The sequence below is a fragment of the Zonotrichia leucophrys genome, chromosome 15 (genome assembly GCF_028769735.1).
Source record: "Zonotrichia leucophrys gambelii isolate GWCS_2022_RI chromosome 15, RI_Zleu_2.0, whole genome shotgun sequence".
In the NCBI taxonomy this organism is placed as follows: Eukaryota; Metazoa; Chordata; class Aves; order Passeriformes; family Passerellidae; genus Zonotrichia; species Zonotrichia leucophrys.
Window position 1 is genome coordinate 2936624 of NC_088185.1, and position 24136 is coordinate 2960759.

The window sequence follows — 24136 nt, forward strand, 5'->3', positions numbered from 1 at the left end:
TCCCTGCTGGTTACTGCAGCCAGGGACAGGCTCAGGCACTGTTCATTTTTGGCAATCTGTTTTGCAAAGGAGGAAGAGGAGGAGGAGGATGATGAAGATGATGAGGATGAAGATGATGACGAAGACGAGGATGAAGATGATGAGGAGGAGACAGGCATAGACACAAGTGACAAGGAGGAGGAGCAGGACTCCGAGGAGGGTAAGGAGTGGAAGCAGTGTCACAAGTGTCACCTTTGGGTCAGCTGTGGTCTCCCTCCTACCTTTGTGAGCTGATTTTGTTACTTGTGTACCTCCTTTCACTGGGCAGTTTTACACAATATAATGCAGAGAGCTATTTTTAATTAAAACCTCTGAGGTTTCCATGATCCCTCAGTCACTGGGTCCTTTTTGAGCCCTCCAGTCCCTACCTGATCTCAGCCCAGCCCAGCCCCAGGGGCACTGGTCTCAAGCCCAGCTAAATGTGTGCTTGTTTTGTGAAGGAGGAGTGGCTGGGGGGAGAAGGGACCAGGTTTCTGAAAAGGGCAATCAGTTCCTGTTCTGGCAGGTGGTAGTTTCCACTTTTTAAGGCCATGTGTAAAGGCAGCAGAAAATCTTAATAAAAGATACAATACACCAAGAGACCCAGGTGGGAGGTGCCAGGCAGCACCACTACTCACTGTTGTATGGTGATTGTTGTGAGGGACAGGATTTATCAATCTCTGCAAAAATAACTGAATTGGGAGGCCACTCCTTCAAACCCACCTGCTGCTGGTGCTGCTGTTTCCACACTGTTACAGGGGAAGGGATGTTTGCCCCTGACTGATTGTCAAAGGCAGAAAGCAGAGCTAATGGAGTTTGTTCTTGCAGATGTAGCAAGTCCCTCGTCTTCCAAGGCTGAAGCTGAATCATCTGATGAGAGTGAGGACTCCTCTGAATTCGAGTCAAGTTCAGACTCAGATGATGAAGATGAGGAGGATGATGATGATGATGAAGAGGAGGAGGAAGAAGAGGAGGAAGAGGTGGCTGAAGATCAAGGCAGAGAAGCCATGGTTGCTGAGCCAGAGCCTGAACCTGCTTGTCATGAGATTCCTGATGATGAGAGGGAGACGATTTTGGACCTGTACCCTGTGGACTACATGGATGCCACAGACTTGGGACTTGCTGAGCCAGCTTTGGCAGTGAAAGATGAAGGCAGTGAAGAAATCAAGGCAGGGGATAGTGAGTGTGGCCAAGTCCTGGGGGCTCCTGTTGCTGCTGAAACTCTGAAACATTTGGTTATGGAAAGAGACCAGGAGACAAAGCTTGCACTCTCTCCCATCTGTAGGCCAGGTATGCCCTTCCATGTGCTTTGGAGTTTTGTTATTATCTTTCCAAGTAAATTTTCCCCCAGGATCCAATATGGGTTTGTATTTCCCTTGTTCTCGTTCTTCTTCCAGTCTTGGCTCTAGGCTAGGGATTATCTGTACAGGGAAAGAGCTCTGTGCTGAACTTTCCTTCCTAGTAAGGAGCTTTACATGAGCCAGCTGCTACTAAAAATACTGTGGTTACTGTATCCAGAATCTTATCCTGGGCCAGTTTAGTTGGAGTCCTAGAGGAACTGAACAGTTGTCATCGTCTGAGGGTGACTGATCGGGTGGTGTGGTGGCTGGAGCTCAAGATAGAAAAGCTGTGGCTGCTAAAACAGAACAGGAATGTCACTACTGGTTCTTTTTGGTTTTAATATCGAAGCAGGATGTGACAGGGAAGCTGCATGGGGCAGGTGAGTGGAGTCTCAGAGTTATCTATGGTTCCCAATATTATTTCTGGGTGGTTTTGTCACCTACTCCTTTTAAATGAGTGATACTCAGTAGTTTTCTGGAAGAAGGAAATTGTCTTCAATCAATACAGAGTTGTACTTAACCCAAGGAAATTGGAAACCTTTTATTAGAACAGGAGTGAGATGCATAAAGCTTGAGTAATTGGGCAACTGGGGGAAATCTAAAAGTTAGAATTGGAGCCAACAGGGAGGGCACATCTAGTGGGGCCTGCTGTGGAGCCTTGGGCAGCTCTGGTGTCTGAGGACTGGGCACTGTTCTGACACTTGGAGAGCTGGAAATCCAATCCCTGCACAGGGTGTCACTCCTTGGCTGCTGCAAAATCTGAAAGTCACAAAGAGGTAAAATGTTAAACTGTGCAGGGAAAAGAAGAGCTGGTTTTGCACGAATCCTTTCTAGAACAGGTCAGTGTGCTGAAAGAACATAAATTTGGAGACACTTGCATTTGAGCAACTTGACATGTGTGAGGAGCTTTCCAGGTAAGCTGTGGGAACAAACTCCAACTGCAGCATTGTCCTTGAGCAACCCAGCTCATGCAGGAGTGGCAGGGCTCAGACCCTTCTCCAGCAGCCCTGGTTTGTTCAGCACAAACAGAGAATGCCTCCCTTCCAACTCTCCAGGCATTTTCACCTCCTTTCCTTCTCCCACTTAAAAATGTTATTTTGAGCTGCCTAATAAGATTCACCGTTGATTCCTTTTGGACCTGGCCCTAAGTGGGTAAATAAACTCCAGACAAATGAGGCTGCTGCAGGGAGAGCAGCATATAAATTGCCTCATTGATACCATCTGAGTGTGTCCTCATCTATTACAAGGGCTTCCTGTTTGCCTCATGTGTTGTTCAGGAGTTTTCTGCTATTCCTTTCACCATTCCCTCCTTGGAGAGCTGAGGGTGCTCCTTGGCCTGCAATTGGTTTAGTTCCCACATTGGGAAAGGTGATAGCTCTGGGCTCTGGCAGCTCTCCTCCAAAGTCCTCACCCCACAATCCACTCATTCCTTTAATGTCTGTACAAAAGGTTGTCAAGGCTTTTGAAAGCAGAGAAACCTTCGTTCTGGTCTGTGTCGTAGTTAATCCTCAAATTAATAGTGTGGGTTTTTTATGGTCCATTAGGAAAGTGTGTGGTAGTGTCTAATTACTCTACACTCTGTGCCTCCAAAATGTAAAGCACTGGAGCTTTAAAGCCTCCCAGTGGAATTGAGCTGTATTTTAATTGTGGCATCTTCAACATGTCTTTATGAGCAAGTGGCAAGTAACCAAGTGGAGGCAAAGCTGCTGATTCTCCTCTCTGTTCCCCTTTCAGAGGAAGAGTCCGAACCCACTCCCATGCTGGAGCCAGAGGTACAGGAAGGTCCAAAGCCTGAATCTCAAGATGAGGAGGCGTCTCTCTGTATCTCTGCTCCAGGAGGAGTCTTTGGAGAACCTCTGCCCAGCAAAAGCAGCTTCTTTGGCAAGTCTGAGGAGAGCAGCTTGGAAGGCCGGGTGAAAGCGGAGGAGGAGGAGCGGCTGCCGCGCACGCCGGGGCGCGAGGTGCTGATCCACCCGGACACTGAGACTGTCCTGCTGCCAGCCCACAAGGTGCCATCCTCCATGCTTCCCTTGCCAACCACTCCCGGCAAGGAAGAGCCTTTAGTCCCTCCAGAGAAGTTCCCTGAACAATTACTGGTGACCAAAACATCCGTGGAGGAGGAGATTCCCAGGACTCCCGGGCGGGACATTTTGGCCAAGTCTTCGCACCCCCTGACGAAGTCGCAGAGCACGGACACTGTTCCAGCCACGCCAGGAAGTGATGCTCCCCTTACAGGAAGCAGTTTGACCCTCAGTTCCCCTCAGGTCCCAGGGAGCCCCTTTTCCTACCCATCCCAATCCCCTGGCATTAACAGTGGCATTCCTCGGACTCCTGGGAGGGATTTCAATTTCACGCCTACTTTCCCAGAGGCTGGTGCTACCATTCCTTGCCTTCTGCCTGGCAAGAAGCAGTCGGAGGATGAGCTAGAAGAGAAAACCTTTAAAGAGCCTCTTGGTGCTTCCCTTACGATCAGCATGAACAGTGTTCCTTCCCCTATCCCCTTTGCCAGCCCCCCACAAGCAGATTTCCACATGGACATGGCTTTGCCACCTGATGAGCCAATACCTGTAGCAGCCCTGCCGTGCGTGCATGGAGATGGAAGAATGCCCATCGAGGAATGCAAGGCAGAAGTAAAACCTGTTTTGCTCTCCCCAGAGGTACCCCCTGGGGCTTCTATCCTTCCTCCCCCACCACCACCTTCTGTTCTTCCCAAGAGGAGGCCGGGTCGGCCGAGACGGTCCCCACCCTCTGTCCTCTCTCTGGATGTGTACTCGGGCAAAACCATAGAACCTCCTCCCATGCCAGTGGCCTTGGTGGAAGATGCCGTGGGCCAAGAGCTGCTGAGCAGACATCCTGATGCCTACTACGGACTGAAAGACCCTGAAGCCGTCACCCTGGACTTCAGGAATGATGGTTTCCATGAGAAAATAGCAGCTGAGACAGTTGCAGAGAAGCTGCCATTCAAGGAACTGGAGAACCAGTGGAACGAAGACTTGAAGGAGGAGGAGGCTCACGCGAAGCCCAAGCGGCAGTGGCGGAGGCAGAGGAAATCCGAGGAGCTGCCGGTGATCCCTTCCCCCGAGTACTCCCCGCCCCAGCCGCAGTTCAGGCCGCGCTCCGAGTTTGAGGAGATGACGATTCTGTACGACATCTGGAACGGGGGCATCGACGAGGAGGACATCAAGTTCATGTGCATCACCTACGACCGCTTGTTGCAGCAGGACAACGGTATGGACTGGCTCAATGACACCCTCTGGGTTTTCCATCCTTATATCCTTTCTCACGGGGTGCTGCACGTGTGAGATGCACGAGAAGTTGGTGGTTCCTTACAGGAATAGAGATTGTTTGGATGAGCAGGGGGTTTTAGACTGTTTCATTCTCTGAAGCTGCAATACAAAAATACTGCAGAAGTGGCTGTTCCTGCTGCACGATCAGTCTGGAAGTGCAGGGACAGTCTGTAGGCACCTCTTCTGGGGAGGTTTCCTTCCTAGTTTGAGAAGCTTCTGTCTGCATGTAACCAGACTTTTTTTCCAGCTTTCCTGTGGAATTTCTCGTGTGCACATACAGAGCTTTCACTTGGAGCTAAAACTTGCTGTAAAAATAATCTCACCATCTGTGCCCAAAACAATGAGTTAGTGGTTCTAGCAGCTTTAAGTTGCTTTGAGGTTGAAATACTGATAAAATCAGAGCTTTCTAAATGGCACATCAGGGCTCTGTGTGTGTGCAGCCACCAGTGGTGTTCTCCAGAGCAGAGCCTAAAAGACTGTTCTGAAAACCTCAGAACTCTCCAGTACTTTTTTCAGGAAGGATGTCCAGGTTTATGTGTTGAAGAAGACAAACACCCCACCTTGTGTGTTGCTAGAGGTTGTGTGAAGTTCAGATATCTTCATCCCTTGCTTCCTGCAAGACAGGATAGCAAAACCAAAAAAGCCCAAACCACCTAAAACAGTCAGTGATAACTAACAAAACCCATAGTGAAAATAAATCTCTTTCCATCTTGATAAGGGTTATATTGTAACAGCAAAATTACACTCACTTTTTAAGCCACTTCCAAATCACCTTGAGTTCATCGTGTGTCACACTGCCTGACCAGTGTGAAAGTACCTGCAGGCTCACCTGCCTTGCAGCCAACCCTCAGCACTCTGGTTTTGAGGCTGTCACCTCCTGGTTTTTATGGTCCCTCTGCTTCAGTGTTTTGGTGTCAAGGATACATTTTCCCTCACAGGAAGCATTTTTGGGTCAGTCTCGGTTGTTGTGGCTTTCATGGCTGTGTTTGTGGGGTGAGCTGGCAGCAGTTCAGCTCCGCTGTCCTTCAGGAGCCGCAGCCCTGGAGGTTTGTGATGTGTCTGAAGGAGCTGATTTCCCAAGGCTGCTGAGAGCAGCTCCTCCCCAAGGCTTTCCAGTAGTAATGTTATTTTTTACAACCCCACAAAACCTTCCTAATTTTCCAGGCTCCTGGTGTTAGCTCCATGCAACTGTAGCGAGTTTAGTCTGATATCCACCTCTGGCTGTGTTTCTCCTTAACCTCTTGGCACCTACCAGCTTTTCCACCCCCAAGAAGAAGAAGCGGGATGACGGCATGCGGGAGCACGTCACGGGCTGCGCGCGGAGCGAGGGCTATTACAAAATTGATAAGAAGGACAAACTCAAATACCTCAACAATAGCCGAGCTTTTGCAGAGGAGCCTCCAGCTGACACCCAGGTGAGGAATCCAGCTGTGAGAGGGGTTTGGTTTGACGCTGTCACACACAGCAGGTGCTTCCTGCCTTTTGGCAGGGAGGGACAGGGAGCTGTTGCGTCTCCTTGATTGTCCTGGGGATGTGTGGGAAGTGCTAATGTTTGATGCCAGGTGTTCTGTGGTGATGAGCTGTGGCACAAGGGGCTGCTCACAGGGAGCCTGCAGGGTGCTGGGTCAGCTTTGATCCCCCATTTGTCCTCTCAGGGCATGAGCATCCCTGCCCAACCTCACGCTTCCACCCGGGCTGGTTCCGAGAGGCGATCGGAGCAGCGCAGGCTCCTCTCCTCCTTCACTGGTAGCTGTGACAGTGACCTGCTCAAGTTCAACCAGCTCAAGGTAAGCACCCCCTGCTGCAGATCCTGCACCCAGAGACATCCTTTTCTGCTCTGTGCTGTGGCTAATTCAGGGTTGGGTTTTGGGGTGTTTTCTTCACGCAGTTCCGGAAGAAAAAACTAAAATTCTGCAAGAGCCACATTCACGACTGGGGCCTTTTTGCTATGGAGCCCATTGCAGCTGATGAGATGGTGATAGAGTACGTGGGGCAGAACATCAGGCAGGTAAGCTGTGGCTGAAATCTGAGCAAAAACCAGCCCTGGATGAAATCCTTGAGTATGACAGCAAGGGCTGGGGTCCTGGGTTGGAGGTGTCAGCTCTGTGGGCTGGGCACAGGTTGGCATGGTTTGGAGCTACAAGGGTGGGAATTCCAACAATCCATGGAAAGTGAGCACTGAGGAGAAGCCTCCTTAAGAAGCCCATCCTGAACTTGTGTGTTTCCAGTGAGGTGTGTGCTCTCTTGGGGTGATGGGGATCTTACAGAGCCCCATTGCCTGGCACAAGCAGGGCTCAGGGGAGCCTTGTGGGGGTGAGGTGGCTGCTCCCAGCTGGCCTGAGCCTGCCTGGCTTCCTGCAGGTCATTGCTGACATGCGTGAGAAGCGATACGAGGACGAGGGCATCGGCAGCAGTTACATGTTCAGAGTCGACCACGACACCATCATCGATGCCACCAAGTGTGGGAACTTCGCCAGGTTCATCAATCACAGCTGCAATGTGAGTATCTCTCCTGGCCTGTCCTTGTTCCCTGGCAGCTGACAAACCCGGGGAGGCCCTGCCAGCCTGATTGGGGTGCTCAGAAGTGGCAGGGGGCCGCGGGGTTGTAATTAAATGTTAATGAGCCACAGCAGGTCAGAGCAGAGTCTAAAGGAGTGTAAAGAGCTTGGAGAGACCTGAGGAGTGAAACATGCAGGGAGACTGAGTGCACTCAGGAGCCCCTCTGGCTGTCTCAGGGAACCTGATGGACACTGAGCGAGCAAATCTAACAAATATTTCCTTAAAACACAGCAAATTTCAGCTGTGGGAAATTCAGCTCCTTCTAGTGTCCACATGGGAAAATATTCCCTGCAGTTTCCTGCTCTGCTCTGTGCTGCAGTTTGCACTCAGACTTGCCTGCCTGGCCAAACTGTTAAGCATTGAGCTTCTCTTAACCTGGGACAAAATTGATGGAGCATCATCCAGGCTCTTTTGCTGCACAAATGAGCAGAATGTGGATATTTTGGAGCAGCACAAGAGGGGCTGCTCTGATTTCTGGCTTCATACCTCCCTCCTGAGTCCAGGCTCTGAAAGTGTGGCTGGGGTTGTCTCGGGAAAGGGTTGCCCTGTTTTATTTTATCTTGAAATAATTGTATGGAGGCTGGGAAGCTGTGGCACTCTGGAACCTGCATCCTCACCTGTTGTGTCACCCTTGCAGCCAAATTGTTATGCTAAAGTGATCACGGTGGAGTCTCAAAAGAAGATCGTTATCTACTCCAAGCAGCACATCAATGTGAACGAGGAAATTACCTACGACTACAAGTTTCCAATTGAGGATGTAAAGATCCCGTGTCTCTGTGGCTCTGAGAACTGCAGGGGAACCCTGAACTGAACTCGAGGTTTCTCGTCACACTTGCACCTTCGGCCATGTCAAAACTGTGGTAACCAGGTGTGGTTGCACTTTGCCAAAAAAAGAGGAAAAAAAAAAAACCTACAGAAAAAAAGGAAGAAAAAAAATTTAAAAGCAAAAAAATACTTACCAAAAAAAAAAAAAAAAAGAGGAAAAAGAGAAGAAAACCAAGCAAGTTTCGCACTTCTGCCAGGATCATGAGTGAAAGCAAAAAGCGCACACGCTTACGAGGACTGTTCATGTTTCAGGTGCTTTTTCCTTTTCAGATCCAACACGCACACAAAAAGGTGGCTACCTTTTGTGGCATGGTCTATCCAAACACTAGCTTCTCTGTTCAGTCCCTGAAGTAATGCTCCATAATGGGATAATGGTACCTTTTTTTTTTAAATTGTTCTTATAAGCCTTCATTGTTTCATAAATGCTGCTACCTTTTTCTCATCAGTTTTCGTTGGTTGAAAAAGACATTCAACGTTTAAATGTGAAGCAGAGACTGAAAATGCCATATAGGGTTTGTTGGGAGCTTGATTGGCTGAAATTGCACAGATTTCTCAGAGTAAGCTGTAAATAAATGTAAGGTTGATGTTACAGAGCAAGCCAGAGGCTTGGGGGTGTGTGAGTGAGTGAGTGCGTGCTTGGGGGTGTGTGTGTGTGTGTGATGTGTCACAGTGGGACTGGAGCTGATCTGTCCTGCCTTTTCCTTAGGGATGAGCCTGAACAAGGCCCCTCAGGCAGAGCCCAGGGCAGGCTCAGGTCAGCCAGAGCTCAGCTCCCCTCCTTGGGCTCCCCTCTCATTTTCCATGCCATGCTGGTCCATGGGGGATCAAAACCTCTGCAGCTGCACGTGAGAAACCCTTGGGTACTTGAGTCACTAGGGAGAGGTGGGGGCAGCTGTGGCCTTTGGGGATGCCCATTCCTTGGGGATGGGCTTGTCTTGCTTGCAGGAGAGGCTGACATTGAGTGGAGAGCTCAGCCCCTGTTGATGCTGTAGAAATCCTGCCCTGCTTGCAAGCACAGACTACAGCCCACGTTTGTAGCAGGACTTTGTTCCTGTGGGTGGCAATCAGGCTGATGTGTGACTTGTATTCATTTTTTCTCACTTTCATCTGCATTTCCCTGCCCCTCCAGTGTTTTACAGGGAGTGTTTGCTCTGTCCTTGGATGTGGGAGATGCCTCCTGTGATAGGAGCAGGCTGTGCCCTGCTGCTCTCCTCCCTCTGTTACTCAGTAACTTGGCCAGGGGTGGTCCTGTCCCTCCAGAAATCATGGTAGAAATGTCCCTGAAAGCAATTCTGTCCCCCCCATCTATAGCATGCAAATGAATTGCTTCTCTACATTTGGAAGGCATGTTTTAAAATGATTTCTCAATATATTTTGTCCTTGTAGATGTGCTGAGGTGAAGGTTGCAGTTCTTCAAGAGGTTCCATTTAAAAATGGGACCAAACACCAAAAAAATAATTCTTTGGATGAGATCTGGAAGTGTTACACCAGCATTCAGGTATAGACAGGATCAGTTTTTCAATTTGCATTGAATTTCTCCTCCTTTCAAAGTAGAGATTAGTTGTACTAAACCCTTTTTAATTGGCTTGTAAGGGGAAGCTGCAATGTCATTCTGAAATGGAAGATTATCTGCATAACTAAACACCTTCTCCCCACAGAGCAAATTGCAGAGCTGTATTCTTGTGTTCTTTCCAAACCCCCTCAGAGGTGACAGCCTTGCAAAAGAGGTTCCTGGAAGTTTTTTCAGCTGTTCCATGGAATTGCCAGGCCTGCACTGCAGCGTGGAGTTTGTAATGTAGGTTAGATCTCTGCCTCTGAATTTCTCCTCCAGACAAAAGGGCTGAGGGAGCAGGAACACACAGAATGCTGCAAGCTGCCTTAATTCCACCTGTGCTCCTGCCTGAGGGCGAGCAAATGGGCTCTGAGATTGGACATCTCTGCTTTTCTTTCAGTTCTGTTTTGTTTCTCCTCCTTCTTCCTAAATCTCTCCAGCCCCTGGGTGTTGGTGACCCAGAACCTAAAATCATGAGAAGCACAAGTTTCTGTCTCTGAATGTTGGTTGGAACTGCAGTGATGGCATTTGGGAGTTAAGCCAGCTGCTCAGCTTAGTTGTTATTTTTTCTCAGTGAGATTCACTGTGTTGGTTGGCATCTCCACAGCTTGGCCTTTGACTGGCAAGGCTTTGGAAATGCACAGAAGTTTCCTGTGTGTCAGAACTGAAGCCCCTGTCCTTGGCCTTCTCCCTCTCTGCTCCATCAATCCAGTGCATCAATGGTGCATTTGTGGGGGTGAGGACAGCCCAGCTGGCCCAGCCCTGTGTTCCCAGCACAGCTCTGTGCCCTGGCTGGGAGCAGCCCCTGCAGTTTGCCTTAATCCTTGGGGAGGAAGGTCCCTGTCACCTCCAGGTCCTGTGTTTTAGGAGCACCAAAGGGATTTGGGTGCCAAAGACCATGAGCACCTAAATCACTTGGGTACTTCTGAATCTGCCTGTAATTCATCCCCTTTTAGGATCCCAGACAAATAATGTGAGTTTTTAGAAGAGCTGATCTCTCAGCACTTGCCCAGGAAGGAACAGAGCTGTTGAAGCAACAGCGCTTCTGAAAAATCATGTCTGCTCTCAAAGCCAAACCTGAGACTTCTCTTTTTCCCCCATAAATCTTGGCTTGCAGAGTCCCACCTGGGAGATTTTTTGTCTTGGACTGAGAAGCTTCCTGACCTCCAAACAAATCATTTTATGGTGAGGACTCCCTGGCCTGGTGCAGGGATTTCCATGGGTGCCCTGCAGCCACAGATGGGTGGGAGAGGCCTCAGATGCTTTGCCTGGATGGGGTGGGAGCAGGGCAGGAGCTGTGCTTGCTGTGCTTCATTCAGCACAGGCTCCCTGGGAGCAGGGACAGGGACAAGGGAGCCTCAGCAGCACGTGCTGCTCACTCAGTGCACTGAAAAACCCATCCCCACGTTTATTGTCACTTCCATTTCAGCCCAAGACAAAAAAAAGAGAGAGAATTTACAGTGCTCTCTGCAAAATTCCATCTCCCTGGGAGGAGTGACCCAAGAGAACAGAGCAAAATGATGGAAATAGAATTTACTTGGTTTGCAGCTGTGGGAGCTGAGGTGCAGGTGCCTCTGTGCTGGCATCCACAGGATCTGGGGGGCTGGAGGGCATGGGGCTCATCCTGCAGTTATTTATATTGTACAGAGCAGCTTATTTCTACAAGGAAAGAAAAAACAACCATCATTTTAAAACCCCAACAAATACAGTAGTTTCAGTTCTGGTTTTTGTGACCTTTTTCAGGGATCATTTCAGTGCATTTCTGTACAAAATAAAAATTTAAGGACAAAAAAGGATTTTGAAGTATAAAAAATGCATTTTCTGTACATAGGCGAACTCAAGAATCTTCTCTTCGAACACTGTTTCTTGTAGAAACATGTTGAAATTTTTTTGCTGATTTCTTTGTACTTCAAGAGCATGTAAATAGTTTATTAAAAGTGACTATTGTAATTTGGAGTTCTTTTTAAACAGATTCCAGCTCTAAATCATGTCACGATGGGGAGGAAGAAGGACTGAGTATAGCAAAGGAGCTGGTGGCATTTACAGCTTGTGTCAAGCTTTGTATAATGTAAATTCTGTATAAATATGGGGTTTTTTTGTCAATAAATAGATGCAATTAGAAGCATTAAGAAACTGAAGACAAAAAATTGCCAAGTCAAGGCTTCTTCTTTCCCCCCTCCCTCAGTCTGAAACCTTATGTGCAAAATCTATTTATTTCAAGCGAGGAAATGTGTACAGTCTAATAGACACCCTAAAATGTATTTAAGCAAATTAGCAACTGGATTTTTTCAGTTTAATATTTGTTTTGTTTTTATGAGTTTCCTCAATTGCCACTGTAGGATTTGTCCAAGTGCAAACACATCAAGAAGGACACTCTAAAACAATGGGGCAGTTTTGAAGCAAAGTGGAACACCCAGCTCCCAATTCTTGCAGTTTTCTGGTTTTAATTCCCAGCGTGGAAATCAAGGGCCTCCTTTAAAAGTAGGCAGGTCAAATTGTTTGCAATAAATTTAATTTTTTTTTCTTAAGTTCCTTTAAAAAAACAACTCTGCTTTGAAGATTTAGGATTTCTGCTTTTTCTTTGGTTAAGCAAATTTATAAATTTAGGGATGTTTTGTGCATATAGAATCTGTCACCAGTATGTATCTTGTTTTGAAGAAAGTGTTTTTGTTGTGGATGTGTCATGCTGTATATATTTGTTCATATTTTTGTGAATTGAATACTATGTACCATTGTATTATAGTAACTTTTATAAAGCAAACCATAAATATACTGACTTTTCTTACAGAAAAATTATGTTGTGCTTAATATATTACCTGGGAGCTGTGAGAGCTCAGGGAGGCAGATGCAGAACAAGAACAGTGTGAAGAACTGATTTTCAGCAAAGTTTACTGAAAATATTCATTCTGGTGAGCAGGAAATGAATTTAAGCAACATTGTATTGCATGAAAGAAATATGTGAGTGATTCTAGTCTATAAACTTTAAGAAATGTCTCAGTATTAACAATGTTGAGAGCCTTGGAGAGCTGGAGCAGAGCTCTCCTGACAGTGAACCAGGAGTCCCAAACCTGTCCAACTCTGCAGGTGAGGGGTCCCTGCTCCTCCTTCTCCCCTGGATTGCTCTGATTTCATATCCTGTATTTATTTATTTGTTTTTAACTTTATGGAGGCAAAAGCCCTTAACCACCAGGTGAGGGGTCAGAGTGTGTGAGGCTGTTGTGGCCAGAGGCTCTTTGCTTTCTTTCTTTTAAATTCATTTTATTCAGATTGTTGGACTTGGGTGATTCATGTGGGTCCCTTGCAGGATATTCTGTGATTGTCTGAAATCTGGATGAGCTCTGCTCCCTGGGACCCAGGGAAGGGGCAGCTGGGGAGTGCTCAGGTTTGGCCCATGTACCCCCAACAATGGGGGGCTGCTGCTGGGGGTCAGGGTGGCCTCTCTGAGCTTTCATTCACAAATAAACACCTGGAGCAGGGCCAAGGGGAATGGCTGAGGGAGGAGGAGGTGGAAGAGACAGGACAGAGGCTGGAGGAGAGCTCAGCTCAGCTCTGCATTGCTCAGGTGGGCACAGGGCAGGGCTGCAGCACAGCCACGCCGGGGGGCTCAGCAGGAGGGGGCTGGGGGTCACAGGAGCCCATCCTGGGCTGGGGGCTGGGGCTGCTCGGGGTCTGAGAGCTGCCCTGCTGGGGAAAAGGGAACAGGGGGCTGTGGAGGGGCTGTGCAGCACCCCAGGGTGTCCCTGCAGCACCCCAGGGTGTCCCTGCAGCCCCTGGGAACACAGGGACTCCCCAGGCGCTCAGGCCAGGCCAGAAAAGGGATTTATTGCTTTGGGGAGGAATTCCCCATGCAAAGGACAACTCCAGAGCAACACCCAGAGGGGACTTTGCACATGCAGCCAGGATCTGAGCCAAGGAACTGCTGCCAGTGCCAGCAATTACTGCTGCAAACATGGGAGAAACCCCAACCCATCATTAATGCAGGAATTTACAGGTATTAGAGCAAGACTGTTGCCTTGGGAAGGCTGAAATATGCAAATACAATTAATTCTCATTCCAGAGTGTTGGAGCTACCCTAAAACCATGTTTATTCTCAGCAAATTCAAATTGAAGATTGAGTCTAAAAGCAATTAAACCAAAATCTTACAAAAGGAGATGTGCAGAGAGGAAAACGCCTCCGTGCTGTCGCAGCTTCCCGTGTAGCTAAAATTAAAACTTTGGGTAGACTGAATTTGAGCACTCCCAGTTGTTTCTTCTGTCTTCCTCTGTAGCTGCATGTCTTTGGCACATGCCTTAGACCTGCCCTTTGTTAGGAATTCCATGGTTTGGATCAGATGAAGCTGCTTTTTGAGAGTGTGTTTGCTATTTCCCACAGCCCATCTCCCAGGAGGCCACGGAAGGGCAGTGCCAGGGCTGGGCTGGGAGAGCTCTTGGGTCCTTTTGCATTGTCCAGCTTGGCAGTGGCTTCCCTGGGTGTGTGGCACTCCAGTCTGGGCTATTTACCAAAAACATGGGGTGTTTCCCAGTTCATTTGGGATGCAGCTCCTTGGGGATGAGGGTGGCACTTGCTGCCATCCCCTACATCCTCCTGGTCTCCCCGTTGGGCTCCAGCACAGTCAGGTTTCCTCTGGCATCCTGATCCATTTCGATGGCCTCAAACAGAGACTTGAAGTTCCCAGCACCGAAGCCCTGCAGGGGTGGCACCGTTAGGGACCAGGGCCTGGCCCTGAGGGCTCCTGGCCAGGACCAGAGGGAGAAACTCAAACCAACCTGGTGGTTGTGCCTCTGGATCACCTCCAGAAACACCGTGGGTCTGTCTTGGACTGGTTTGGTGAAGATCTGCAGCAAGTAGCCTTTTTCATCAAAATCCACCAGGATTTTCAGCTCCTGGAGAAAAGAAATGAGGGGACAGCTCAAAGAGCCACAGAGGAGCAGGTGGGGCTCTCTGTGTCACTCACGTCCCTGCAGGGACTGTGGGGAGCTGCTCCAGCCCTGGGCAGGCCTGTCCCCCCTGACTCACCTCCAGCTTGTCAATGTTCTCCTTCACTTTGATTTTGGCAGTTTTGAGCCTCTCCCGCAGCACCTGGTAGTAGCTGGAGGGCACATCCATGAACTGCATGCCCCTCTGCTTCAGGTTGGTGATCTGCAAGGCAGGGGAGACCCAGCAGGGCTCAGCTTGGGAGGAGTTTGTGCCAGGAGCGTTTCCTGGCATGGGCAGTGTCAGGAGATGCTTTCCCATGGCATTGGCCAACCTCAGGCAGGAGAACCTGCCTCCTCATTTCACTTTGGCACCAGGAATGGGCAGGTCCAGGGTGTCCTCCCCAGGCACTGCAGAGAGCTGTGCAGGATCATTTGTCCTGCTCTGGCCTGATGCCTTGGTCTGGAGAGGAGCCCAAACCTGGGTGCTCAACCCAGACCTGCCCCTGCCCCAGCTGAAGGTGGGTGATGAGCTGTGGGGCTCAGCCTGGGCTGGCTGTGTCCCACCAGGCACCCTGCAAGGACAAAGGTGCCACCAAGGGCCCTGCAGACCCCAGCTGCCTTAAGCTGGAGGAACAGGCAGCTCCCCAGCTGCAGCAGGTCCCTTTGACCCCTGGGCAGTTAGTGCTGGTTGTAAAACAAAAACAGCACAAAGGCCATGAGCTCTGTGTCCTTGTACCCTGACAGGGGCATGGTGCACCCTGTGATGAGCAGCACCGTGCCCAGAGCCAGGGCAGGGAGATCCCAGGGCAGGGAGTGTCCCAGGGCAGGGAGTGTCCCAGGGCAGGGAGATCCCAGGGCAGGGGGTCCCAGGGCAGGGAGATCCCCGGGCTGCACTCACTGCTGAGATGATGTCGGGGGTGTTGAGTGCGATGTGCTGAACTCCGGCCCCTCCGTAGTAATCAATGTATTCCTGCAGGGAAAAGATGTCACCATGGCAGTGACAGCACAGCTACAGCTGTGAAGGGATAGTGTGGGCTTAAAAATGTGCAGGCAAGATCAGCCCAGGGGCACCACACGATGACAGAGACTGTTGATGAGATGGGGTAAACTGGCTCTGCCCAGCAGCTCCCCTGGGGTTTGTCAGGCCCAAGCTGAGCCAGGATTCCTTTCTAGCAGCCACTTTCGCACAGCAGCTCTGCTCTGGCTCCACATCACTGACCCTTGGTCCCTGTTCCTTCACCAAGATCCCCCTGGGAGTAGAGGCAGCCACATGGATCAAGCACCAGCATCCACCCACCTGAATCTGGGATTTCTTCTTGCCAGGGGCTGGCTCATTGATGGGCATCTTGATGGTCTCCTCGTAGTTGGTGACCACGATGGAGCGCAGGGCGCTGAACTCGGTGTGCAGCTGCTTGTCATCCACTGACCAGAAGCGGTGGAAGAGCAGGTTCTTCTGGTACCTGCCCAGGTCACCAGGGCACAGTCAAGGCCTTGCTCCATCCCCACAGCAATGGAGCTGTGCTCTGGCTTCATCAGCCCTGGCAGGAGTGGTGAGACCAGCAGAGCTGTGCTGCTGCTCCATCCCACCCCCACCAGCTCTGCCCACCCTTACCAGTCTGCCACGGGGACCATCTGGAGGTCAGGCTGGTTCCCCACAACGTGATCAACAAAGCTGAGTTTGCCACTTGGTCTGTGGGGGGAGACAAGGGGGGTCTCAGCCAGGCTCAGGGGTTCCCCACAGCTCAGGGGGCTGCAGGGCAAGGCAGTGGGGACCTGTCCAGCTCCTCGGTGGGATATCCCACCAGAACACGATGGCAGAGCCAGGCAGGAGCCTCTGGAAAGTACTCACAGCTTGGGCAGCAGGGGGTCCTTGAAGAGGGGTGGGTGGTACCCAGGGAGGAACAGGCCCTTGTAGTTGAGCTTCTCTATCAAGGTGTGGGTGGTGTCACCGTACTGTGAGGGGTTAAAGTGGTTGTGTTGTGGCTTTGTTTGTGCAGGGGCCTCCCAGGTGCAGGCAGCACCATGGCCCTGCCCTGCCACTCACCGTCTGGATCACTGCGAATTTCACCTTCCCAAATTTGTCCTGCTCCACCCACGGCTCCTTCACCACCACAGCACCGCGCTCCTTGGCTTTCTGGGCAGAAGGAGAGAGATCCTGTCCTGCCACAGCCCCCCCAGGCCAAGGGGAGACATCCCCAGGCCCTCCTGCCTCCCCTCACCGTTTTGGGGGCTGTGTGGGAGGGGGTGGAGGGGCTGCCCACCTGCACAATGAAGTCACAGTCCTCCACTTCAAAGGCCACGTCCTTCACGCCGTCCCCGTGCTTCACCAGGTGCTCCCCCATCTCTGCCCCGAGCAGGAACAGGCACAGGCGTGAGCAGAGCTGCTGTGTTCATTTCCCACTGCATCCCCCCAGTGACACCTACCCTCATTCCCTGGGTTCAGAGCGGACGAGAAAACAAACACGATCTGCCGAGGAAGAGGAGCAGAGGTGAGGATGGAGCCACGGGTGATGGTGTTCATGGTGGGTCTGACACCACCTCACCTTTCCCTGCCCTCTGTCAGGGGTTCCCTTACCTTGTCCTGCTTGATGACATGTGACACCACCTCCCTGCTGCCGGTCTCCAGCCCGCGGTAGGCCAGCTCCTCGAAGCCCAGCTTGTTGCAGTAGTAGGATGCAGCCTGTGGGCAGGGAAGAGTCCCTCTGGGTGAAGCTGTGGTGCTGGTGGCCCACAGGCCATGGAGAACAGCACCATGGCAGGTGCAAGTCACACTTATATGTGTGAGAACAGGCAGCAGCTTCTCTGCCTCCTCCAGCAGCCCAGGGGGAACAGGCAGAGGCAAGAAAGGGCCAGGATTGAGGAAAAAGCCCAAACTCAGTGGGGAGTGCTGCCTCCAGAACTTTCTGTGAGGGCCGCCATGGAGCAGGAGACATTTCTGGGTGTCCCCTGTTCTGTGAGGTTGCGTGAAAGCAGCCCAGGTGTGGAGAACAGGGGTGGGGGATGGAGACCAGGGCAAGGTTTGGAGATCAGCTGCCACGAGCCCACGCAGCTCTGCAGGCTGGTGGCCACAGCTGGGCCTGGCCACGTGCCCTGGTCCATGTCCCATGTCCCATGTCCCACCCCCAGGAGCCGCCCCTCGCCTTGCGCAAGGGCCACCAAGGCCACCAAGGCCACCGGTGCCAGGCCAGGGCCGGGCTTTGGGACACGGCACATCCCAGGCCAGGGGCTGCCGGGAGGAACCAACACCCCCTGGGCAGCCAATGCCTGCAGAGCCCGGCCTGTCCAGCGTGGGAGGTGTCCCCTGGCATGGCTGTCCCCTGGCACTGCTGTCCCCTGGCTCTGCTGTCCCCTCACACGTGTGCCTGGTGGCCGCAGCCTCTCACCTGCTTGGCATTGCCGACCCAGAAGGTGATGGAGTGGAAGTGGATGAAGCGGCCTCGTTGGTGCTAAAAGGAAGGAAAACGGGGCTGGAAGCTGCTGCTGCTGCATTTCCTGCAGCACTGCTCGGCTCTGGAGCAGGAGGAAGCAGCAGCTGGGACCCTGAAAATGCATCTGCTGCAAAAGCATCTGAATTAACTGGTGGAACAGCCCCCAGAGGGTGATTTTCCAAAGTGCTTTACAGTCAAGTCCCACAGGATCCTGCACTGCAGGCTGGAAGGTACAAAGCACTGATTCACCTTTGCCCACAGCCACAGTCCCAGCTCTCCCAGTGCTCCCCACAAGTGGCCATCCCAGCGAGCTGCCCACCTGCAAACCTCACTGTGTTAAAGATTAATTCTTACACAACCACCAGCACCAGGACAGATCCCCTTTGCTCCGTTCCCCACCACTGCCCAACCTGGCACAGGACACCCAGCACTGGAAACACTTTAAAAGTGAAAAAGGAGGCAAAAATTGCAGCATTTGGAAACAAATGTTGCATGGAATGAGGATTCTGCTTAAGGCTTGACTTGACTGGGAAATATCCATCATCTCCTCTTTGTCACTCTCCTCCCAAACCAGAAATTTCAATGATTAATACCAATTTAAAACGAGGATCTTGTGTGGCCCAGAGCAGTTTTACTTCTGATTTCAACAGGTAATCAAGGAATTGACACAATTTGCAGTAACATGACCGATGTTTCACACCAGGCAGAAGGGCAGGACAGGGACACAACTCTTACCTTTTCTCCTTTGTCTGTGTAGGATGTCTGAAAGAGAATGAGAAAAGAGAAACATTAGCGGGACAGGGAGGTACAGCAGCCCCCAGGGAGCTGAATCCAAAGGTCAGGCTGTGAGAGCAGCTCTGCTGTGCCACGTCCAGCACAGCCACTGGAAAACCCGAATTCAAGCAGAGCTTAAATCTCTGAAAGCGTCCCGTGCATGGAGCCCCCGATGTCTGAATTAATTCCCATCTGTGCCCTCACCATTTTTGTGACCTGGCGATGTGATGGAAGCAAAGAGAGCTTCAGAACGGGGCGCTTTCAATATAACGGGACGGGGAGGCCCCTCCTCGGCCCCACCTTCTCCCAGCACCAACCCAGGGATGGTTTGGGCCGGGAGCTGCCCGGAGCGGGGCGGTGGGTGGCTGTCACCGGGGCCGTGTCACGGCTCCTGCAGCCCTGCGGGGGCGCCGAGTGCAGCACGTGAGGCTCTGCGGAGGGTGGGGACCCTGCTGAGCCCGCAGCCAAACCCCTGCCCCGCGTGTGTCACCGGGCACCGGCGGTGACGCAATTCGGGCAGCACATCCCCCGGCCCGCCCGCTGCCCCTGGGGACATTCACCCTCCCTGGGGACGTCATGGGCAGCGCTGAGCCGGGACAGCCTGCAGAGCCCGGCTGGTGTCTGGGCACAGGGCCACGCCGTGCCACCCTCAGCCCCGGTGGGCCCAGCGCTGCAGGGACCCCAAAATGTGGGACAGCAGGAGAAGGGGACAAGAGATGGCCCTGCCGGGGAGACACCAGTGCACAAACTCCACCTGGCTGGGAGTGGTGGGAAGTCGGAGCCACCAGCAAGGCCAGAGGGGATGAGCACGGGGGGATTGGGTGGTGCCAGTGGCACGGAGGACAGGGGTGGGGGTCTCGGTGTGGGGCTGTCCCCTGTCACACTGCCCGGGACATGGATGCCATGCAGCAATCAGCAAATGCGCTGGGCCACAGTCTGGAGAGGGGCCAGCAGCAGGGACAGGGACATAACATCGTGCACCTGGCTGTGTCACCCAGTGGTGGTGACACCGCTGTGCTACTACATGTCACCATCAAAGCTGCGTAACTCACCGGTGGTGACACTGCTGTGCCACCACGTGTCACCATCAGAGCCGCCCCATGGCACCACCAGAGCAGCGTGACCCAGTGACGGTGACACCGCTGTGCCCCCCATGCCAGCGCCACAGCGGTGTGCCGCAGAGGCAGTGACGCGGCTGTGCCACCCCGTTATTGCCGCCGCTGCGTCACCCCCGTGTCCCCGCTCTGTCCCCGCCTGTCACCCCCTCACGGCCCCGCCCCCGGCCCCGCCCCGCGCCCGTCCCGGCTCCCGTCCGGCCGCGGCCATGGCGGATCCCGGCGGGGGCCGCCCCGTCACCGTCAGCGATGTGCAGCAGCTGGTGCGGCGCAAGGACGAGATTGAAGCCCAGATCAAGGCGTGCTACGAGCTCCTGGAGGGGGTCAGTGCCCGGGCAGGGCCGGGCCGGGCCGGGGGGCGCCGTGCGGGCCCGCGGGCCCGGCCCCCTCCCAACCGCCGCCTCTCCCCTCACAGCAAAAGGGCGTCGGGATGCACGAGCCGCTGGTGGACGCCGAGGGCTTCCCCCGCTCGGACATCGACCTGTACCAAGTGCGCACCGCCCGGCACAACATCATCTGTGAGCAGGGAACGGGAACCGGGCGGGGGGCCCTTCCCGGGACCGGGCCGCGCCCCATGCCGCGGGATGAGCCAGCGAAACCGGGATGTGCGGGGCAAAAGCGGCCTCTGCCCGGGAACGGGCACCGCGGAACCGCGGAGCTCTCTGGAACCCCCAATCGCGCTCGTAGTAATTCCTCAGAACCGGAGCCCGGGGCTGCGCTGAGCCTGTTCCCCGGGTTCTGCTCAGCGCTCGGAGCTGCCGCCTGGGCTGAGTCAGTGAAATGCTTTTGAACACGTGTTGCTGCAGCGGCACTGAAATTCTGCCACTGCTGCGGGGCCATTTGTGATCTGTGAAACACAACAAAGCTTTTCTGAGCCGTTTGTAGAATAAAATTTGGGTAGGAAACAGCTTGGCATTTATTTCATCCGAGGCTTTCTCAGTGCCCATCATCCGGATGGGTATGTACATAACAGCAGGTGACTTAATGGAACGACTTAAGCTGCTCACTGAGTGCTAAGGGGATGTTGGGCCTCGCTGCCTTTGCATGTTTACCAAAATTCGTAGGGTGGTTTTCTCTGTGTCTGACTTTTACTGATAAAGATCTGCTGGGCTGGCATCAGGCCCCAGCAGATAGAGCAGAGGTTCTTGCTGAGACCAGAGACAGCCAGGGCACTGCTCTGTGTGACTGCAGGGGGAACAGCTGAGAGCCCTTTGGGGGAAGCCTCTCCCACTCCCTGTGTGCTCATGGTGTCACCCACAGGTTTGCAGAATGACCACAAGGCCGTGATGAAGCAGGTGGAGGAAGCTCTGCACAAGCTGCACGCCCGGGAGAAGGAGAAACACGCCAGGGATGAGGCAGAGGCCTTGGCCGAGGCCATGAGCCAGAGCCAGAGCCTGCCCCAGGCCTTTGCCAAAGTGAACTCCGTGAGCCCCGGCTCTCCCGCCAGCGTCTCGGTACGTGGGGCACAGCTCGTGGGGAAGGCTTTGGCTGGAGCCAGGCAGCTCAGGCTCCCTCTGCCTCATGTTAATCAGTGGGAATAAGCTGGGGCCTTGATTAGGGTGTCAACCCTTCTTTTTGTCATGTTGGGATGTCCTGTGAAGGGGCTGGTCACCGTACAGGGATGAGATGGGTGTTCATTCTCTGAGCTGTGTCCTGGCACCACAGCTCCTTCCACACCTCACTGACCATTCCAGCCTCAGTATTTCTCTTCCCATGAAACAGAGGAATGAACACTCACCTCTCCCTGTGGCTGTAGTGATGTTCACTTGCCTGGGTGTGAGAGGTGTTGTAGCACATCTCTCTCCCTGTGGTGGGTGAAGGGTGTTGCTCCCGTCTTTGGAGAATGCAGACGCTCATCTCTCTTCTTTCTCTGTCCAGGGACTTCAAGTTGATGATGAGATTGTGGAGTTTGGATCTGTCAATGCAAACAACTTCCAGAACCTGCAGAACATTGCCACGGTGGTGCAGCACAGTGAGGGGGTGAGCTCATTCCTGCTGTGGCTGCATTCTCTTGCCTGTCTCTGTTAGCCACAGCTCTTTCTATGGAATTTGTATCTCTGGAATCATAATTTCCCTGTCAGAAACAGTGTCAGATTCAGTCTGTGCTGCTGTAGCCTTGCTCTCTCACAGCACTGAGCTATTTGCTCATCAGTGGAAGAGCTGAGAGGTGTGAGTGTTGTTTGTTCTCCCTGGGGATTCCCTGCAGCAGCACTGCTGTGCCACCCTCCTGGCCTCCTGGCCAGAGAAGCTGCCACAGCCATTAAGTGCTTGGTGGTGGAAGTGAGGGATCTCCTGGAGATGACTTCACACAAAACACTCCCTTCTTTCAGTTATGGCCACAGGAGGGGGAATGGGCACTGCTGCAGAACAGTTCCTTGGGCTTAATGTTCTTTGTGTGCCTCAGCAAAAGAAGGAAGAGAGTTGACTTTGTGATGGAAAAGTGAAACATATTTTTTCCTCTCTTTCAGAGACCCCTGAGTGTGACAGTGATCCGTGGGGGCAGAAGGGTGCACGTGGGGCTGACTCCAAAGCGCTGGGCCGGGAAGGGCCTCCTGGGGTGAGCTACTGTTTCACTTGCTGGAGGGAAGAAATGCTTTCACCAGCTCAGGGCACATTTCCTGAGCAGGGCCAGCCCTGGCTGTGTCACTGCCCACTGTCACAGACCTCACAGGTGGGCACCAGGGAGCTGGAGGCTGCTGGTGCTGCACAGGGATACAGGGAGTGCAGTTCCATCAAACATGAGCACAGGCAGGAAGGTCTCAGTGGCTGGTTTGTCTGGGAAGCCAGTGGAGGAGGGTTGTGGTGGGTCTGAGCCATGCCATGCCAGGTCTTCTGTGCCTGTCTGAGAAATGAAAATTTAATATTTCCTCTTACCCTCTTCTTTTTCAGCTGCAATATCATTCCTTTACAAAGATGACCATGGCTGGGAGAACAATAAAGCTGAAGCTTGTTCCTGCTTTCTGGACTCTGATCTGGTTTGAAAACGTGGTGTTGCTGTGACCTCTGGTGCCTGGAGGGTTCTGGCAGAGTTCTGCAGTTCAGAATTGCACTGGTTGTCAGGAGGAACCTGCAGAGCTGCAAGATGTGGCTTCCCATCTCTTCCACCTTGTCTCAATTTAGAATAAGGCTCTAGAGAGACCCAAATCCCACTTGATACACGCTCCAAAGAGCTTGAAATGCTATTTTTTGGTGATAACAGAGCATTCCTTTTTTCTCCCCTTTAAAACTCCTCACTGAATATAATGTAATATATGCTAAAAAGTCCTAGAGCACTTTTTGATGCCTGTCATAGTAGATGACAGACAAGAGATGTGCAAGTTTGATACTTCATCTTCCCCATATTGCCACAACTTTTAAAGTCACTGAACATACTGAAAGGACTTTTGGAATGCCCAGTTATTTAACACAATGAGGTAAAGAATAGGGGTTATAATTCTACTTTTGGAACTTCTAGTACTTTATGTAGTCATGATAAGAACACTCCTAGCTTCTCTCTCTATTTTCTTTTAATTTTTTAAAAATTTGTTTATTTGCAGGAGTTGATTTTGGGGTGTTTTCCTGGTTCCAGCCAGGACAGGGTTCACCTTTTTGTGCCCCCCATTCTCCTCCATCCTGCTGCAGGAGCAGTGGGTGGCACAGGGTCTGGGGTGTTTTCAGAGGGAACAGTAAATTGGGGAACACCATTCCTAAACCACCACAGGTGCATAAACTCTTGGAAGGGATTCTGGGAATTACTGGATTGTTTAAAGCTTATTTCCAGCTGAACTTTCAGAATAGTCTCCCAAAACAATAAAACTGAGTATTGCCTCTCTCTGTTCTCATAGAAGTCATTATTTGGGGCAGCCTCTCTGGGTCAGGGAGATAATGGGAGCTGATAACAAATCTCCTTTCCGCTCCCAGCAGGGTGTGAGGCTCTTTCTGGGCAGAAGGAAAAACAAATTAACTTTAGAAATTGTTATTATTTGAGCTTAACAGCAAGGCTGAGGTCAACAGCTGGGAGCGTTTGGAGCTGATTATCTGCAGGGGTGCAGTGAGAGCCTGGAGTGAGCCCTGGGAGCGGGTTCCCTGTGCAAGTGCCTGGGGACTGTGGGGGACTGGCAGGGCTTGGGGGATGATTTTTCTCACTTTGACTCTGCTTGTCCTGCTCAGGGAAGCCACTGGGGCAGAGCTGCCTGCAAGTCCTTGTGGGGGGCATCGGGTAAAGATCCCCCATCCCATTCCTGTGGGTTCGGTCCTGAATGGCTCCGGCGATGCCAAGAGGGACTTTGTGACAGCCACGGGCGGGATTTGGGCTTGGGCAGGGTGAAAGGCTGAATGTTCC

General features: G+C 52.1%; 3 protein-coding genes across 5 annotated transcripts in view; 2 read left to right on the top strand and 1 right to left on the bottom strand.

Moving 5' to 3' along the window:
• Window positions 1-12335, top strand: part of SETD1B (SET domain containing 1B, histone lysine methyltransferase) — a 47308-nt gene extending 34973 nt beyond the window's left edge. The window contains exons 11-18 of the mRNA XM_064726689.1: window positions 70-199; window positions 847-1308; window positions 3093-4628; window positions 5894-6060; window positions 6301-6432; window positions 6534-6653; window positions 7007-7144; window positions 7842-12335. Coding sequence (XP_064582759.1) covers window positions 70-199; window positions 847-1308; window positions 3093-4628; window positions 5894-6060; window positions 6301-6432; window positions 6534-6653; window positions 7007-7144; window positions 7842-8015 — 2859 coding nt within the window. The 3' untranslated portion in view covers window positions 8016-12335. The remainder of the gene's footprint in view (window positions 1-69; window positions 200-846; window positions 1309-3092; window positions 4629-5893; window positions 6061-6300; window positions 6433-6533; window positions 6654-7006; window positions 7145-7841) is intronic.
• A 1046-nt stretch (window positions 12336-13381) lies between these two features.
• On the bottom strand, window positions 13382-19820 carry HPD (4-hydroxyphenylpyruvate dioxygenase). Of its 3 annotated transcripts, none has more exons than XM_064726865.1 (14): window positions 18905-19142; window positions 18662-18688; window positions 17882-17944; window positions 17074-17178; window positions 16923-16965; window positions 16760-16842; window positions 16543-16632; window positions 16348-16451; window positions 16111-16188; window positions 15796-15958; window positions 15397-15468; window positions 14599-14721; window positions 14349-14465; window positions 13382-14267 (listed from the first exon to the last, which is right to left on the bottom strand). In XM_064726865.1, the coding sequence occupies exons 1-14, from the start codon at window positions 18905-18907 to the stop codon at window positions 14157-14159; spliced, it is 1182 nt and encodes a 393-aa protein (XP_064582935.1). In that variant the 5' UTR covers window positions 18908-19142; the 3' UTR covers window positions 13382-14156. The 3 variants fall into 3 exon arrangements, with proteins under 3 accessions (XP_064582935.1, XP_064582934.1, XP_064582936.1); XM_064726864.1 differs by lacking the exon at window positions 18905-19142 and adding an exon at window positions 19753-19820 and having other exon boundaries at window positions 13629-14267; XM_064726866.1 differs by lacking the exon at window positions 18905-19142 and adding an exon at window positions 19455-19505 and having other exon boundaries at window positions 13629-14267.
• A 159-nt stretch (window positions 19821-19979) lies between these two features.
• PSMD9 (proteasome 26S subunit, non-ATPase 9) lies at window positions 19980-23626 on the top strand. The gene is made up of 6 exons (XM_064726867.1): window positions 19980-20138; window positions 20231-20333; window positions 21076-21269; window positions 21694-21795; window positions 22284-22372; window positions 22705-23626. Exons 1-6 carry the CDS (start codon window positions 20025-20027, stop codon window positions 22730-22732), a joined length of 630 nt encoding a protein of 209 aa, XP_064582937.1. The 5' UTR covers window positions 19980-20024; the 3' UTR covers window positions 22733-23626.
• The last annotated feature ends 510 nt before the right edge of the window (window positions 23627-24136 follow it).

Coding starts and splice junctions, on each gene's coding strand:
- HPD (XM_064726864.1), bottom strand. CDS start 19,788: ATGGTGACACGTGGTGGCACAGCAGTGTCACCACCG. Junction 16,189..16,347: donor GACCCCCTGCTGCCCAAGCT/GTGAGTACTTTC, acceptor CTCCCCCCACAG/ACCAAGTGGCAAACTCAGCT. Junction 15,959..16,110: donor ATGGTCCCCGTGGCAGACTG/GTAAGGGTGGGC, acceptor TGACCTGGGCAG/GTACCAGAAGAACCTGCTCT.
- PSMD9 (XM_064726867.1), top strand. CDS start 20,025: ATGGCGGATCCCGGCGGGGGCCGCCCCGTCACCGTCAGCGATGTGCAG. Junction 21,270..21,693: donor GCTCTCCCGCCAGCGTCTCG/GTACGTGGGGCA, acceptor TTCTCTGTCCAG/GGACTTCAAGTTGATGATGA. Junction 21,796..22,283: donor TGGTGCAGCACAGTGAGGGG/GTGAGCTCATTC, acceptor CCTCTCTTTCAG/AGACCCCTGAGTGTGACAGT.